This window comes from Mobula birostris, chromosome 13 (genome assembly GCF_030028105.1).
Source record: "Mobula birostris isolate sMobBir1 chromosome 13, sMobBir1.hap1, whole genome shotgun sequence".
NCBI classification, from domain to species: Eukaryota; Metazoa; Chordata; class Chondrichthyes; order Myliobatiformes; family Myliobatidae; genus Mobula; species Mobula birostris.
Window position 1 is genome coordinate 21,626,004 of NC_092382.1, and position 18,039 is coordinate 21,644,042.

At 44.0% G+C, this 18,039-nt stretch overlaps 1 protein-coding gene across 5 annotated transcripts in view; it reads right to left on the minus strand.

The window, feature by feature from the left end:
* LOC140208517 (NACHT, LRR and PYD domains-containing protein 3-like) overlaps positions 1-18,039 on the minus strand; it is a 467,255-nt gene that overhangs the window by 433,364 nt on the left and 15,852 nt on the right. For 4 of the 5 annotated variants that reach the window (XR_011888807.1, XR_011888809.1, XR_011888808.1 and 1 more), the window contains exons 1-4: positions 9,439-9,767; positions 8,796-8,962; positions 5,393-5,564; positions 5,224-5,289 (exon numbers count right to left, since the gene is read on the minus strand). Coding sequence is in view for 1 of the 5 variants with exons in the window: in XM_072277255.1 (XP_072133356.1) it covers positions 5,224-5,289; positions 5,393-5,564; positions 8,796-8,962; positions 9,439-9,559; positions 10,293-10,444; positions 11,167-12,174; positions 14,545-14,554 (1,696 nt within the window). In the remaining 4 variants the exon portion in view is untranslated. Of the gene's footprint in view, positions 1-5,223; positions 5,290-5,392; positions 5,565-8,795; positions 8,963-9,438; positions 9,768-10,292; positions 10,445-11,166; positions 12,175-14,544; positions 14,641-17,781; positions 17,923-18,039 lie in introns of those variants that run through there. The other variant, XM_072277255.1, reaches the window with a different exon arrangement.

Below are 18,039 nucleotides of genomic sequence, written 5' to 3' on the forward strand. Positions count from 1 at the left end.
GGGCCAAAGGTCTCTTCCTGAACCACAGGAAACTTAGTGGAGGCCCAGTGGGGGTACTGCAGGTTCCCAGCAATGTACCAATGTACTTCCAAAAGGAAGACCATGGGGGAAGTGAAGACGTGTGGAGTTTTGGTGTATGTGGATGACCGCCTAGAGCTTGGATTCACCTGGGGGACTATGAGGCGAGGCGAGTGGCTGAGCCCGGGCGACAGAAGCGAAGTGTCAAATGTGGAGGAGTTTGGTGCAATGTGAGAAAAATGACCCAACATACCAGTTGAACTTCCTGGTGTTGGGACAGATGGTGGTGGACCTGGGGATGGAAACCCAGGTCGTCACTTTGAATGAGACACAGGGGAGAGAGGGGATTTGCACCGCTGACCTGAGTGCTCAGAAATGCTGGCCGAAGACTGAGTGCCACACACGTGGGACGGCCATTGCAGACTTGGAATTCACGCTCATCAACGTGGAGAAGGAGCAACGGAATTGCGAGCCGACACTGCGGTCATGTACTGATGAATTAATCCAACGAGAAGAAACAATGACCCACCTTCAAAGGGATCAGCAGAAACTCAAGACGTTGATCCAGAAAAGATTGGAAGATTTACAAGTTGGGGAAGATCAAGGAAGTGTTCTGAAGGCCAACAGAAAACTGAGAGCCCAGGGAGGGGTGTTTGACTACACTCCCGAGGAGGTGAAGAAATGGAGGACAGATCTCGGAAAAGGGAGGCAGATGCTTGAAAGGAACCTGAAGATGACTATCGACAGTTTAAATGAAGTGGAAAAACTGAAAGTTGACCTGGAAGACGTCATCAGGAAGGAAAAAAACTGGAAGCTGAACATCCTTTAACTGCTGCTTTTCAGGTCAGGGTGGGAGAAGCTGGTGGGGTAACTGCGTCCCAGATTGAGATAGCCAAGAACCGTAAGTCAGAACTGCTGAGGCTGTGGCGAGAGTTGAAGGAGTCCCCGAAGAAGCTGACGTATCGACTGCAGGAGGCTGAAGGGGTAGCCCCGGCTAAATGTTTCAGTTTGGAGAAACTCAAACAGCAGCTACCAATCGAGGGAATGAGAAAGAATACGGATTCGAAGGAAGATGTGTTGGACATGTGGTACATGCTACCTTTTGCTAACTTCCCCGTGATTGAGGATGGAGGATTGGTGGAAAGATGAAATCTCTATTAATGGAAGAAACCACAAGCGTCTGTCTCAGTGATGTACAGCATATTTGTGGGAGAGGGTGGTGAAGTCTTGGCAGTCAGTCTTGCTGTGGGGGTGTGGGACACTGTCTTATGAGGCCTCTGTCTGTCAAGAGTCGACCATGGATGTCCTGCCCCTGCAAGCTAGGACACTACGATATGGAGAGGAAGCTTTTGCCGATGTAGCAAGCTCCCTCTCTCTATGCATCTGATGAATACAAAGGAATGGCAGAGCCTGACACAGTTGGCACCAGGGGTGTCGCAGGAGATGCCAGTCTGCGTTGAACACCATTTGAGACTGCCTTAGGGGCTCCAGATCAAGAATTTTCCCACGGGGTTTACTCCCAAACGCTTCCTCATGGGGGTTACAGTTGCAAGGCAGCAGAGTTTTGAGATCAGAGTTTTCCTGTTCCTGGGTGAGCTGCCAATCACAGCTAATGAGCTTCATCTGCCCAAAGCGACTGGTTGTAAGGCACCAGTAACCCGCCTTTGCCCCTCCTCGTGTCGGAAGAAATGCTTCCACCAGGCTTAGGAATGCCAGGAGCTGGACTTGGTTCTCAGCGGCTATTTTAGTCATACGGCACTGGGAGCATATAATAGGTTGTGGCAGCTTATCCCCACTACCAACCCCGGGTATAACAATCTTAAACAACCAATGGGCACTGTATTATTGACAATAATAAATCGATACTTTGGTTTATTATTGTCACATGCACCACAGTAAAATGGAAAACTTTTTTGCATGCGATCCATATAGATCATTACATCACATCGGTGCAATGAGGTCGTAGAAGGAAAAATGGAACAGAATATTTCGAGGAAACAGTGTTTCGGTTGCCAAGAAAATGCATTGCAGGCAGACAATAAGGTAGAAGGCCAAACGATCATTGGGAGGTCAGGGTTTTATTTTTGGAACTGTGCTCCTAAACTGTAGAATTCAACACCTTAAACTACAGTACTGTGCAGAACTCTGAGGTGTATATTACACCTGACAACATTTTGTCTTTTATTTTCTAGTTTGCACTCTATCCCGTTGTGATGCGGTTTGAACAGCATCGTCTGGATCAGGGGTGCTTTATAAATAAGTTATTATTATTATCATTTTCTTAGCCTGAAGGTACGGGCATAGCCTAGCACACTCATAGCTGAATTGATGTATAGTATTGTGGGTCTTCGAAGATTTGCACAAGTATTGATGTGTGGGCCTAATTTATTAATACCATTGCGTAAAGCCTTTGGGATGATACCAGTTATCGATATTACAATTGGGATAATGAATACCTTGTTCATGTTCCACAGTCTTTCATTTTCCCCTTTTAATTCAGCATATTTCTGGTGTTTTTCTCTACTTCATTTCTGTAAGTTATGTGCATTTGGAATGGCTATACTTATTTAAAAAGTTGTTTTTGCTTGTTATATCGGAACGGCTATCCTGGATTATCCTATTTGAAATAATAATCGGTCACAGTATGATTTAAAGGACTCTAACTCTAAAAGTAGAGCAGGCTTGTACTTATAGTAAGTTATGGTGTTTTTCATCAGTTGTAGTTTAAGCAAGATTTTTGTTAACGTTATCCACCACTTGACTGTGCTTGTGCAAGTAATGAGATTCAGTTAAACTATTGCAGGATCCTTTAAAGTGTTGATTGTTTCTGGTTTCTCTTGTAATTTTCAGCATTAATCGTCTTGAACCTATTGGTCTGTCATTCTGTATTATTGATAACTACATGTGTTAACAACCTTGTCCTGTATTGCTACAATGATCCCGTCTGTTTCTGGGAAGAGGTCTCCAACACGTTTCTCTATTTTCTTTGTTTATTGATATCCTAAATATATGTTTCATATTCTGTTGCATTGTATCCTGATGCTCTGTCTGATATTCTACTGGCTCTATTCACCTTTCTTTATGTTTCATGTTCTGTACTTTTCTAGTCTAAGGTTTATGCTTATATCTTTGAAAATTAGTTCCATTATTTGAATTATTTGTTTTAGCTTTATTGATGCAAGAGCAAATAATTTCAAATCATCAATGTATAGCTGTGCAAAGGTATAATTCATATTTTTTTTCTGATTTGATACCTGATTTTTGTCCGTTTCAGTAAATTATAAGCAGCTTTAAAGCCAAACAAAACCATACTGGGCTTAGTGAGTCACTCTGGAAAACCCCTACATTTATTTTGATAATGGTGGTTGTTCTTTTGTGGTCGTTAATAGGATGATTACTTTATGCGAATGCTCCATCAGATGTTGTAGAAATTTCATAAGTATTGGATGAATTTTATATATATTTGGAACTTCTCTTAACCATGCAAGGGAGAGAATCACATGATTTTTTGATAGACAATATAACATTGAAAGATTTCTGCTTTCCACAGGGTTTGAAATAGAATTACATAATCTGTTATCTGTTGTTCATACCCGAACGGTATTCTTTCTGCTCTCCTGTGAGTATATTGTGAGTTGTTATTAATTATGAGATGCACGAAGCTACAATTATATATATAAAATTGTCTTACTATTATTACGAGCCAATAATAACACAGTAGGTGACCATTCAATGGTCTTATAAATGCAGAATTAAAGCTGACCCTGAGGCAGGTGGTACACACCTTCAACCTTTTATATCTTATGCCCCACGGGAGTATGAAAGAGAGAATGTTTGAGGTGGTTTGGGGTTCAGCAGCAAGGCTCTGGATGGGTTTGCGTCTTGCCAACTTGATTGAGTTCCTCTCGGAGGTGACAAAGATGACGTTACACATAGATGTTGTCTACTTGTATATTGGCAGAGTCTTTGACAAGGACCCACATGGGAGGCTCACATAGAAGATTAATATGCTTGGGAACTGTGGTGAATTGTCCTGGCTGGCGGGGACCCACACTGGGAGAAATTTCTTGCCTGGTGGGTTGTGAATTTGTGAAATTATTGTCATAGACAGCTGAGGAAGATACGTCATTGTATATATTTAAAATGCAGGTCGATATGTTCCTGATTAGGAAGAGCATCAACATTTATAGAAGGCGAGATAGTGGGGTTGAGAGGAATAGCGGAGCAAATTCACTGAGCCACCTGGCTTAATTCTGCTGCTAAGTCTTATGGTTTTCAGGTGCATCTGGAGTATTGTATTCACTTCTGATTGTCCAGCTCTTGGAAGGATTGGAAAGGGTACAGAACAGGTTCACCAGGATGTTGTCTGGATTCGGTGGCATGTGCTACAAGTAAAGGCTTGATAAACTTGGTTTGTTTACTCTGGAGTTAAATCTGACAAATGTGTATAAGATTGAGATATAAAAGTCTGGGTAGAGAGCCTGTATTTTGTTTTCCACACAGGACTGCTGTCTAATACCAGGTGGTATTTGGTTAAGGTGAGATGGGATAAATTTAAATTACTTATGGGTAGTTTTTTCACAGGGTGGTGGGTGCCTGGAATTTACAGCCTGGGTCGTGTTGGAGGCAACTACGTTATAGATGCTCCTAAATATACATGAATGTGCAGGAAATGCAAGGATACCAAAGTATTTTTCTTTCTTTCCCAGATAAAGAGTCAAAATAAAGGAGGGGGTCGGTATCAGACTGCTGAAAAATGATGTTGTAGATGCAGTAACGGATGAAAAGGAAATGGCAGACAATCTCTGTGGAAGTCACTAGCAGAATTACAAAATGTAAAGAGCATCAGCGAACAAAATTGAGTGTAGCTGTTATTACGAAGAAGAAGGTGCTTTGGAATCTGGAATGTATGAAGATAGAAAAGTCAACTGGACAGGAAGATGTAGTGTGCGTGGGGATTCCCAGAGTAGTAGGAACGGGAGTGAAGGGTTCAGCAGGCCCAACAGCTGGATTAGTACATTAACAGCTGGATCAACAGCTGGAAAATAAATTTTAGAATATTGAGGCTGCAACGAGAGTTTATCTGAATTTTAACCTGAATCCAGAGATCAGCGCCTGATTAATGGTGAATTTTCATTCTCAGATTCTGCCCAGTTACAGTACAACACTTGAAATGTGGTTTGGACTGTGCAATTTATCACTCACCTTTCAGTTGAGTGGGTAACTCAGATAACCCTTGGCCGATGTTCATGTATTCCTGTGGATCAGGACCTGTTTAAATTTTTTTTAAAACATGTCTGTGAAAACAGAACTAAAATAATTAAGCCTGTTTATTTCAATGTGCCTTTGTGTTCAGTGCGTGTTTTTAACATACCGAGTTCCTGTATTTCCCTCAGTATCCTGTCCAACTTCGGTAACTCTGTCCTCCACGTCACAAAGGATTCCCACATCGCCCTCCGGACCCGGGAACCTTTGCCCATCACCAAACTGAGGAAGAGTCTGGAACTCTCTGTCCGGTTTCCCTTCTCTGTCAGCTCAGTGACTTTCTGTAAAAGGAAAACAATGAATTTATTGTGGAGCGGACAGTTGTTGCCTCATCCTCCTTGGGTTCAGCTATTAACAGAAAAACAGCAACTGAAGGAAATTCTAAATCCATATTGTGTAAGAGTAAGGATTAACTGACACCCTATAGTATATTCAACGTGATTGGCATTCATTTCTAGAGGAATAGAGTATAGGAGCAGGGATGTGATGTTGAGGCTCTATAAGGCGCTGGTGAGGCCTCACTTGGAGTACTGTGGGCAGTTTTTGTCTCCTTATTTAAGAAAGGATGTGCTGACGTTGGAGAGGGTACAGAGAAGATTCACTAGAATAATTCCGGGAATGAGAGGGTTAACATATGAGGAACGTTTGTCCGCTCTTGGACTGTATTCCTTGGAGTTTAGAAGAATGAGGGGAGACCTCATAGAAACATTTTGAATGTTGAAAGGCATGGACAGAGTGGATGTGGCAAAGTTGTTTCCCATGATGGGGGAGTCCAGTACGAGAGGGCATGACTTAAGGATTGAAGGGCACCCATTCAGAACAGAAATGCGAAGAAGTTTTTTTTAGTCAGAGGGTGGTGAATCTATGGAATTTGTTGCCACGGGCACTAGTGGAGGCCAAGTCATTGGGTGTATTTAAGGCAGAGATTGATAGATATCTGAGTAGCCAGGGCATCAAAGGTTATGGTGAGAAGGTAGGGGAGTGGGACTAAATGGGAGAATGGATCAGCTCATGATAAAATGGCGGAGCAGACTCGATGGGCCGAATGGCCAACTTCTGCTCCTTTGTCTTATTGTCTTATTAATTTACTTGTCATCAATATGTAACATCACATCAAAAACATGTGACTACAAGAATGGAAGAGAGGGGAGAGCGAGAGAGCAAAAAATAGATAGCGGGCATCACTGAATCATGGCTGAAAGAAGATCATATTTGGGTGCTTACATCCAAGGATACATATTTAATCAAAAGGATAGGCAGGTGGGTGAAAGGGTTGGGTTGACTCCATTCTCATAGAAATATAAAAGTCCTTATAAAGAGGTGATATCGGATTGGACGATGTCGATGTTAAGAAACCGCATAGGAAAAATGACCCTGGTGGAACAGTAACCAGGATGTGGACTACAAATTCCAGTGGGTGAGAGAAGAGGTCAATGTTAAAATAGTCATGGGGAATTTCAATATGTAGTGCTGAATCCCAAGTGAGGGAAGTTATAGAATGCCTATGAGATGGCTTTTGAGAGAAGCCTATGATTGAGCCCACTATAGGAAAGGCGGATCGGGATTCGGTGTTGTGTATTGCACCAGATTTGATTGGGGAGATTAAGGTAAATAAACCCTTAAGGGGCAATGATCTTAAAATAGCAGAACTCACACTGCAGTTTGAGAGGGAGAAGGTAAAGTTAGATGTATCCGTATTACCCTGGAATAAAGGAATTACGGAGGAATGAGATAGGAGCTGGGCAAAAATAAATTGGAAGAGGACACTAGTAGAGGCAACAGCAAAGCAGGAATAGATGAAGATTCAGGAAGTGATTCGGAAGGCGCAGGTAGAGGTAGATAATCCCAAATATGAAGGATTATTCCAAAGGAAGGATGATCAACTGTGGCTGACCAGGAAGTCAATGCCAGCACAAATGCAAAGGAGAGGGCATAGAGTATAGTAAGGTATAGTGGAAAGCTGGAGGACTGGGAAGCTTTTACTAACCAGCAGAAATCTACTAAAAAACTGTAAGTAGAGAAAATATGAAATATGTGATTGACTGTTGCATCTCTGACTGGGAATTTAAACTCGTGCAGTGCCACAGGGATCGGTGCTGGGCCCGTTGTTGTTTGTCATCTATATTGATGATCTGGATAAAAATGTGGTTAACTGGATCAGCAAATTTGCAGATGACACCAAGAGTGGGGACGTGTAGTGGAAAGTGAGGAAGACTACCAAAGCTTGCAGTGGTGTCTAAACCAGCTGAGAAATGGGCTGAAAAATGGCCTGTGGAGTTTAATGCAGACAAGTGCGACACGTTGCACTTTCGGATGACCAAGCAGGGTCGATATTCTACGGTGACCGGTAGGGCACTGAGGAGTGTGGAAGAACAAAGTGATCTGGGAATACAGGTCCATAATTCATTAAAAGTGGCAGCAAAGGTAGATAGATCGGAAAGAAAGTATTTAGTACATTTGTCTTCATAAATGAAATTATCGAGTACAGAAGATGGAATATGATGCTGAACATGTATAAGATGTTGGTGAGGCCTAATTTTGAGATTATCTGCTACTGGTCACCCACTCATAGGACAGGTGTAAAGGAGTTCGGAAGAGTACAGAAAAATTTACAAGGATGTTGTCGGGACTGGAGGACCTGAGTTATAGGAAAAGATTGCACACATTATGCCTTGGAATGTAGAAAACTGAGGGGAGATTTGATATAGGTACACAAAATTATGACGGATGTAGATAAGGAAAATGCAAACAGACATTTTGCACCGAAGTAAAGTAGTACTACAACAAGAGGTCATCAGTAAAGGATAAAAGGTGAAAAGTTCAAGGGTACATGAGGGGAAACTTCTTCACTCAGGGGGTGGTGAGAGTGTGGAACGAGCGAGCAGTGTGAGTGGTACAAGTGGTGAAGAGAAGTCTGGATAGATACATGAATGATAAGGGTATAGAGCACCAGGGCCCAGTGCAGGTCAATGGGAATAGGCAGTTTCAGTAGTCCGGCATGGAATAGATGGGCCAAAGGGCCTGTTTCTGTGCTGTACTTTTCTATGACTATGACAAGTCAGCCACTCTGTTAGGGAACTCAGATGGAGACCAGACCAGCTGTGGTTAGCAGGTTTCCCTCCCTCAAGTACCGCAGTGAAGCCAGTTGTCCCAGTTTACAATCTGACAGCTTCATATTCATCCTGGATTAATGAGCTGAGGTGAATTTGACTGACGGTCCCGATAAGCCGTGAAATTAGTTTTAGACTGAATGTCTGTTCAACAGTCCAGATATGCAGCCACTGCTCGTATATCACACTGATAAATACAGCAGGTGTGAGAGGAAAAGGTGACGCTGAACCTGTAGCTCCCAGTGCTCCCCACCTTAACAGCTGAAACCAGATCTGCTGGAGACCATCAGAGATCAAAGTCTCCATTGTCATGTAGACCTCCTAGAACGTGCAGGAGATGAATATTGATCACTATTCCCTCTGATACCAGCAGTTCAGTGACAATATACTAAATACACTCACGTCACTTTCTTCTCTACTGAAATGTCCCTCCTTTGTCAACATCCAACCGAGTCTTTCAACCTTTTCTTCAATCGCTTGTTTGAGTCGGTCCCCGTAGAACTTTGTCAGCTGGTACAGTCGATATTCCTCCCCCTGTGCCAGGAGGTCGTGGATTGTAAACTCTGGCTCTGTGAATATAAGAAGAGTATGTAGACATGAACTCAAATCTCCCTCATCTCCAACGCTCTCACCCAATGCAACAAAAAAATCAAGTCTTGAACCTCAGTGTTCACCTGCCTTCAGCTGGAAATACGGATTTTGTCCTAATCCCCAACACTGCCCTTAAAACTGACCAAACAATGTTCTGGGCCTTACGTTACCAGAAGGACCACATTTAATACAAACTATCCTGGCGAATACATTTCCCTTAATTCACATCCTGGAAATACTCTCTTATCCGGAACACTGCATTTCCTCCGATACACATCCTGGATATCATCAGAACAGGTAGTACATTTCCTGTAGTGCGGTAACGGGTGCCCCCCTACACCACATGTACCACATCCACACATTTCCCCTCTCTGACCAACCCTCCAACAAAGAATCACATTTTCCATCCTCCCTGCCACATTCTGTGAACACATCACCCTCATATTTCACTCACCTGCTCCTTGTTGGGGACTTGACAATTCCGTGTTTAATGAGCTTCCGAGCTGACAGACAGTCGCCTCACTTGTACTGGTTCCAGGGTCCTGATCAGTGCCTCTGACGTCACTGTCTCTGGGCTGACAGACAGTCGCCTCACGTGCTGGTTCCAGGATCCTGCTCAGTGTCTCTGACGTCACTGTCTCTGGGCTGACAGACAGTCGCCTCACTTGTACTGGTTCCAGGGTCCTGATCAGTGTCTCTGACGTCACTGTCTCTGGGCTGACAGACAGTCGCCTCACTTGTACCAGTTCCAGGGTCCTGATCAGTGTCTCTGACGTCACTGTCTCTGGGCTGACAGACAGTCGCCTCACTTGTACTGGTTCCAGGGTCCTGATCAGTGTCTCTGACGTCACTGTCTCTGGGCTGACAGACAGTCGCCTCACTTGTACTGGTTCCAGGGTTCTGATCAGTGTCTCTGACGTCACTGTCTCTGGGCTGACAGACAGTCGCCTCACTTGTACCGGTTCCAGGGTCCTGATCAGTGTCTCTGACGTCACTGTCTCTGGGCTGACAGACAGTCGCCTCACTTGTACTGGTTCCAGGGTCCTGATCAGTGTCTCTGACGTCACTGTCTCTGGGCTGACAGACAGTCGCCTCACTTGTACCGGTTCCAGGGTCCTGATCAGTGTCTCTGACGTCACTGTCTCTGGGCTGACAGACAGTCGCCTCACTTGTACTGGTTCCAGGGTTCTGATCAGTGTCTCTGACGTCACTGTCTCTGGGCTGACAGACAGTCGCCTCACTTGTACCAGTTCCAGGGTCCTGATCAGTGTCTCTGACGTCACTGTCTCTGGGCTGACTTTGCTCCACTTCCGCTGCGGCCGGACCGCATTCCATTGGGACATTGCTCTCAATCTGACCCTGCTGTGGTGCCTTGCTTCTCGTGTCCCGATCATCTTCCCTCAGTGAGTTGCCTGGTAAAACCCTCTTGAGTACTTTCCGTACCCAAGATAATTTCCCACCTGAAATAAATGATGCATTGCTGGTTATACCAGAGTGATTTAGAGCTGAGCAGACCTGATTGAGACTGGGTGGGTGCAATGGACCAGAGACTCTATCTGACCAGATTTGGAGTGGGACTGTGCTGGTGAATGAGAACCACACTTCCTGTCAGGTGATCATCACAATAAGCCCGTGAGTGAACACATCTGCTCCCAGAAAGAGAACAGGATAGGCACAGTAATACTGATCTGTCCAGTTCCATTGGTCACAGGAGGTCAGAGATTGTAAACTCTGACTCTGTGAATATAAGAAGAGAATGTAGATACCAACTCGTCTCCAGTGCTCTCACTCCACTCATTGAACAAATCAAGTCTTGAACCTCAGTGTTCACCTGCTTTCAGCCACCAAGATATATTTATTCCAATACCCAACACTGGCTTTAAAATCTACCCAATAATGTTCTGGGTATTACGCTACGGGAAGGATCACATTTAATGCAAACCAGTCCATCCCCCATCTCACCCACTCATCTATTTCAGCTTATTATGAGCAATAAATGTTGGGACTGTCAATGATAGTCTCTCCATCCTGGCGAATACATTTCCCTTAATGCACATCCTAGGAATACTCTCTCATCTGGAACACTGTACCACACCCACACACCCCCCCCACCCCCCGCTACTCTGACCAACCCTCCAACCAGGCCTCACCTTTACCCTCATTACCCTCATATTTCACTCACCCACTCCCTGTTGGACACTTGACAATTCCGTGTTTAATGAGCTTCCGAGCTGACAGACAGTCACCTCACTTGTACTGGTTCCAGGATCCTGATCAGTGTCTCTGACGTCACTGTCTCTTGGCTGACAGACAGTCGCCTCACTTGTACCGGTTCCAGGATCCTGATCAGTGTCTCTGACGTCACTGTCTCTGGGCTGACAGACAGTCGCCTCACTTGTACCGGTTCCAGGGTCCTGATCAGTGTCTCTGACGTCACTGTCTCTGGGCTGACAGACAGTCGCCTCACTTGTACTGGTTCCAGGGTCCTGATCAGTGTCTCTGACGTCACTGTCTCTGGGCTGATAGACAGTCGCCTCACTTGTACTGGTTCCAGGGTCCTGATCAGTGTCTCTGACGTCACTGTCTCTGGGCTGACAGACAGTCGCCTCACTTGTACTGGTTCCAGGGTTCTGATCAGTGTCTCTGACGTCACTGTCTCTGGGCTGACAGACAGTCGCCTCACTTGTACTGGTTCCAGGGTCCTGATCAGTGTCCCTGACGTCACTGTCTCTTGGCTGACAGACAGTCGCCTCACTTGTACCAGTTCCAGGGTCCTGATCAGTGTCTCTGACGTCACTGTCTCTGGGCTGACAGACAGTCGCCTCACTTGTGCTGGTTCCAGGATCCTGATCAGTGTCTCTGACGTCACTGTCTCTGGACTGACAGACAGTCGCCTCACTTGTACTGGTTCCAGGATCCTGATCAGTGTCTCTGACGTCACTGTCTCTGGGCTGACAGACAGTCGCCTCACTTGTACCGGTTCCAGGATCCTGCTCAGTGTCTCTGACGTCACTGTCTCTGGGCTGAATTTGCTCCCCTTCCGCTGCGGCCGGACCGCATTCCATTGGGACATTGCTCTGAATCTGACCCTGCTGTGGTGCCTTGCTTCTCGTGTCCCGATCATCTTCCCTCAGTGAGTTTCCTGGTAAAAACCTCTTGAGTACTTTCCGTACCCGAGTTAATTTCCTACCTGAAATAAATGATGAATTTCAGGTTACACTAGAGTGATTTAGAGCTGAGCAGAACTGATTGAGACTGGGTGGGTGCAATGGACCAGAGACTCTATCTGACCAGATTTGGAGTGGGACTGTGCTGGTGAATGTGAACCACACTTCCTGTCAGGTGACCATCACAATAAGCCGGTGTCTGAACACATCCACTCCCAGAAAAAGAACAGGATAGGCACAGTAATAGTGACCTGTCACATCATGTCCAGTCCCATTGGTCGCAAACTGACCATTACCTTGAGATCTATGCTGTCCAGCCCCCTGGTTCCCATCTTATCCCCCGGCATGATGATCGTCATGTAACAACTGTGCAGGTCATTGGCAAAGTCTTGCTTAGAGAACTTTGTGTGTAGTTGCAGTTGCTAATCTGTAGGATGAAGGTGATTAAGCTGGAAAGAGTGTAGTTGAGAAAGACCAGTTGAAGGGTGACCTTACACACGTACATAAAATAATCAGGAGTGTAGATAGGGTAGATGGTCACAGTCCATTTCCCAGGGTAGGGGAGTCTGAGACTTCCACGTGTACATAAAATAATCAGGAGTGTAGATAGGGTAGATGGTCACAGTCCATTTCCCGGGGTAGGGGAGTCTGAGACTTACATGTGTACATAAGATAATCAGGAGTGTAGATAGGGTAGATGGTCACAGTCCATTTCCCAGGGTAGGGGAGTCTGAGACTTACACGTGTACATAAAGTAATCAGGAGTGTAGATAGGGTAGATGGTCACAGTCCATTTCCCAGGGTAGGGGAGTCTGAGACTTACACGTGTACATAAAATAATCAGGAGTGTAGATAGGGTAGACGGTCACAGTCCATTTCCCAGGGAAGGGGAGTCTGAGACTTACACGTGTACATAAAATAATCAGGAGTGTAGATAGGGTAGACGGTCACAGTCCATTTCCCAGGGTAGGGGAGTCTGAGACTTACACGTGTACATAAAATAATCAGGGGTGTAGATAGGGTATATGGTCACAGTCCATTTCCCAGGGTAGGGGAGTCTGAGACTTACACGTGTACATAAAATAATCAGGGGTGTAGATAGGGTAGATGGTCACAGTCCATTTCCCAGGGTAGGGGAGTCTGAGACTTACACGTGTACATAAAATAATCAGGAGTGTAGATAGGGTAGATGGTCACAGTCCATTTCCCAGGGTAGGGGAGTCTGAGACTTACACGTGTACATAAAATAATCAGGAGTGTAGATAGGGTAGATGGTCACAGTCCATTTCCCAGGGTAGGGGAGTCTGAGACCCGAGGGCAGGAATTTAAAAGGGACTGAAGGGGCATTTTTTTCACTTGGCGGGTGATGGGTATAAATTACGTGCGGTCAGAGGAGGCTATAAACAAATAAAATTACAAAGTTGAGAAGATGTGGGCAGGAAAAAGGATAGAAGTCTATAAGGGAAGTTGGGAAAAGCTGTGGGAAGATGGAGCAAGCTCAAAAGACATTTGGATCAGCATGAATTAGCTGGGCTGAGGGATGCGTTACCAGGCTGTAATCTCTGTTTTATTCCACCTCAACTCACAGAGTTGAGCACAATCACAATTCCTACAGGAGACAGGGACAGTTGGTCATTGGTTACACCAGGTTTCCCATCAAAGATCCTGTGTATTTTAAGTCCAGGTAGCAGATCATCTCAATAGGGAAATATTGAGAACTCACGTTCACCATTTGTCCACAGACCAGACATGGATTCGAGTATTAAAACACTGAAACAGACCGCACTTTTATCCACAATGAGCTGTTTTCTGATCCTCAGCCATTCCCAATACCGGCAATGTTCTCAGCTCAGCTACAGAAAACAGATTTTGGAAACTCCCCTCATCTCCTTTCCGCAGCAGCCGAGAAATCCAGGAGGGAGTTGATAGCTGCCCTTCCAAAACCTGAAATGCTCTGTTATCACACAAACTCTGAATTCCTGGAAATGCTCCTACCATCTGGCGTTGAGATTTATTAATGAAAGTTGGAGACATCTTACACACCAGGGCCTGTCTAGAGGACCCTGACCCTGGACATTTACATAACACACAAGACAGTTGTCACATTCCTGTCTGTGATTCACTCACAGCCACCTGATTCAGGAGTCCCTGCTCCTTTCACTCAGGTGAAGCTTTGCATGGTGAGCAGAGTGATTCGACCATTACCGGTGTCATGTCCCTGCACAGGAACTGTTAGATTGATCAATTACTCGAGGCTGCTTTACCAGTGGGATCAATAACCTTGCTTGATGAAAGTTTTCTGTGCCCAGTTAACATCTGTGTAAGTTTCTTCATCTGTACTAGTGTGCACCAACAGGACAAAAGTTTAAGTATAAAGATCCTAGTGATCATACCTGTGTCCATTCTGATTGTGACTGACGATTGCTGATTGTCGTGTTTTGTTTACACTTTGATCCCGGTGCAGGACAGCTCCACCTGCTGGTGATGCCCTGAATTACACAACAAACAGACAGTGAGTCAACGAGAGTATGATTACTTTGTAAATATGACAGTACGTCCATCCCCTGTATCAGAGCAGCAGTTGACTTAGGGACAAAATATTCCCTGTGAATATCAACTCTCACACCATGTCTGTCCAGTGCATCTACTGATAGAGTACAGAGTCACAGAGCAACAGAGCACATATACAGACCTTTCAGCCCAATGAGACAATGCTGATGACAGTGCTCACCGAGATGGTCCCAATTTCCTGTGATAGGCCCATTTCCCCCACGGCCTCTTCATTCCATCTACACATTCCAGCTGCTTCTGGAATTATACAATTGTGCTGCCTCATCCACTTCCTGTGGCACTTTCCTTCACATAATCACCAACCTCTGCTGCTCAGGTTGATTTTGGAATCTACTTACCACTCTTCTGCCCATTTAGATCTCCTATAAGCTACAATAATCTTTACTGTGAGCACCATCCACTAATTTCATGTCATCTGCGAACTTACTGGTCAAGCCTTGCACATTCAGATCCGAATGTTTGCATGATTATAACTGGTCTGGAACCTGATGGTGCGCATCTTGAGGCACCCGAACTTTCTACCTGATGGCAGAAGCGAGAAAAGTGCATGGCCTGGGTGGTGAGGATCTTTGAAGATGGATGCTACCTTTCCAAGGCAACATTTCGTGCAGATGTGCTCAATGGTTGAGAGAGCTTTACCCGTGACATACTGGGCCAAACCACTACCTCTTGTAGTATTTTCTGCTCAAAGACATTAGTGTTCTTCGAACAGTCCATAACGCAGCCAGTCAGCAGACTTTCCACCACACATCTACAGAGGTTTGCCAACGTTTTTGATGACATACTGAATCTCCACAGACTCCTGAGGAAGTAGAGGCACTGTTGTACTTTCTTCACATTGATATTTATATGATGGGTCCAGGATAGGACCTCTGAGAATGACACCCAAGAATTTAATGTTACTGACCCCCTTCAACTCTGGTCCTCCAATGATCACTGGCTCAAGGACCTCTGGCTTCCCTCCCCTGAAATCTACAATCAGTTTTTTGCTCTTATTGATATTGAGTGAGAGGTTGTTGTTATTACACCAGTCTCCCTCCTGTATGCTGATTCACCAACCCTTTTGATACAGCTCACAACAGAGTTATCATCAGCAAACTTACATGTGGTGGTGGAGCTGTACTGAGTCACACAGTCACAGGTGTAAAGTGAGTAGAGCAGGGAGCTAAGTACACAGCCCTGTGGTACTCCTGTGCTGATGGAGATTGTGGTGGAGATGTTTTTGCCAATCTGAACTGAGTGGGGTCCACAAGTGAGGAAATCCAGGATCCAATTGCACAAAGAGGTATTCAGGTCAGGTCTTGGAGCTTAGTTATTAGTTTTGAATGGATGATGATTTTAAAGATACTCTGATAATTTTTACTTTGAACTTCCTCAGCATCCATATGAGGCAAAGGACATCGAGCTGCAGCTTCAGTTCCTTAACACATTCTCTGAGGAGTTGCAGCTTGGTGCACCTCATGCAGATGTGGTTATCTGGGAGGCTGGAGGTCTCCCTGAATTTCCAATAATTTCTCTTTTTTTTATTTTGAATGATTTCAATGACTTGAATGATTTTTGAATGAATTATTTTGACTGATTTCAAGATGCTTGTGACATCCTGAACAGATTTTGCAGAAATGCAATGCCCATATTCATTAGTTTTCTCTTCATTCCAATACATTCCATACAGTTAATGTTCACAACATCCTTCCCCCTCCCCACCTCACTGTCAATCTGTTACACCTGCTCCTGAGGTCACTTGTCTCTTCACTGTGGGGCAGTGATCAGAGAACAAAACAGAAACATGTAACACTCCTTCGTGGGCTGTTACTGAATAAGTGGCTCACCAGAAATAACCAAAAAAGTGAAGAACAAAGCTCCACATCATATGCTGAGAGTTTAATTTCTGTAACAATGAACTAAAGTTGTAATGGCTCCTTTTACCCTGCTTCGTGCTGCATTTAATTCAACCTGTGCTCATTTAGGCAGTCGTACTTGAGCCATAAATCTTTCCAAAGGAAAACCAACAATATGCAAAAATGAACAACTCTCCTTGTCTTCTTTAATTAGTCTCTCAATGAAATATACAAATGACCTTCATAAATCTGCTTTCCAAAATGCGAATAAGCCAAACAGCCTTTCAGATAGTTCATTCAGCAGCGGCGGGTATAGCCTGAACAAAGTCCAGTGCAGCTTTTGGATCAAAAAAAGTACATGGAGGAGAATTAGCAGGAAAAACTTTAATTCTTGTCGGATACCTCAAAGAGGGAAAAAGTTTTTTTTAGCATATGCTTGTTTCATTACCAGAGCATATTTTGATCTTTGTTCCATAATCTCTCTTGGATAATCTTCGTAAAAGCGGAGCTCAGATTCCATAAATCTAAAAACTCTGTTTTCTTGCCTGTCGCATTATTTGATCTTTAATTTTAAAGTGATGAAAGCAAACCAGAACAGATCTTGGTTTACTAGAATACTTCGATTTCAAGATAAACGCCCTGTGTGCCCTTTCTATAGCAGGCAGCTTTGATAGAACGGTAGGAAATAAAGTGTGGAAAAGCTGACCAAAGTAAGCCATTAGATCTCCATCTTCAGCTCCTTCCTGCAGCCCAACAATTCGTATATTCTTTCGTCAAGACCTAGTTTCCAGGTCTATAATCTTATAATCTGTCTAAATGATCATCTGAACATTCGACTGAGAGAAGACGATAAGGGGATTTATTCCTTTAATTTAATAATTGGTTTGTTTCTTTCTTTAATCAGCTAATTGGTAGTTTTTTTTCCTACTAATAGGGCTTTTCATATATTTTTTCTGTTTTATTATAACATTTATAATTGAATTTAAAGCATTTTTAGGGAATTAATATGAAACTTAAAGATGGAGCTGTTTTTCTTTCTAAGAGATAACATTATTTTGGTTCTTTCTTGTTTATTAGTCGATGGAATGTAAATAGCTTTTTTTGTTGAGACTTTATTGCTTTTTTTTAAACAATGTCGCTCTACTTTTTTACTAATGGGGGAGGGAAAGAAAACACAGACAGAACGGTCAGTAGCTTTGAATTTGATCGTAGATCGCTTGCCTTTCTCGGGCTTCCGGGTGGGGGTGGGTGGGATTAGAGTTAAGAGTTTTTTCCCATTGGGTGGTTCTGGAGCATGCGTGCTTTTATTTGGTTGTATTCTTCATCACCGCCATTTCTGATCATCCCGTATTGGTATGTGCCCTGTATATGTGTAAAGTAGAATAAAATTACAGTATGGTATTTAAACGGATTAATATAATAAAATGGATTGTACATGGTTGGAATTATCCTATTAAATGAAAAAGACTTTTAAAATTA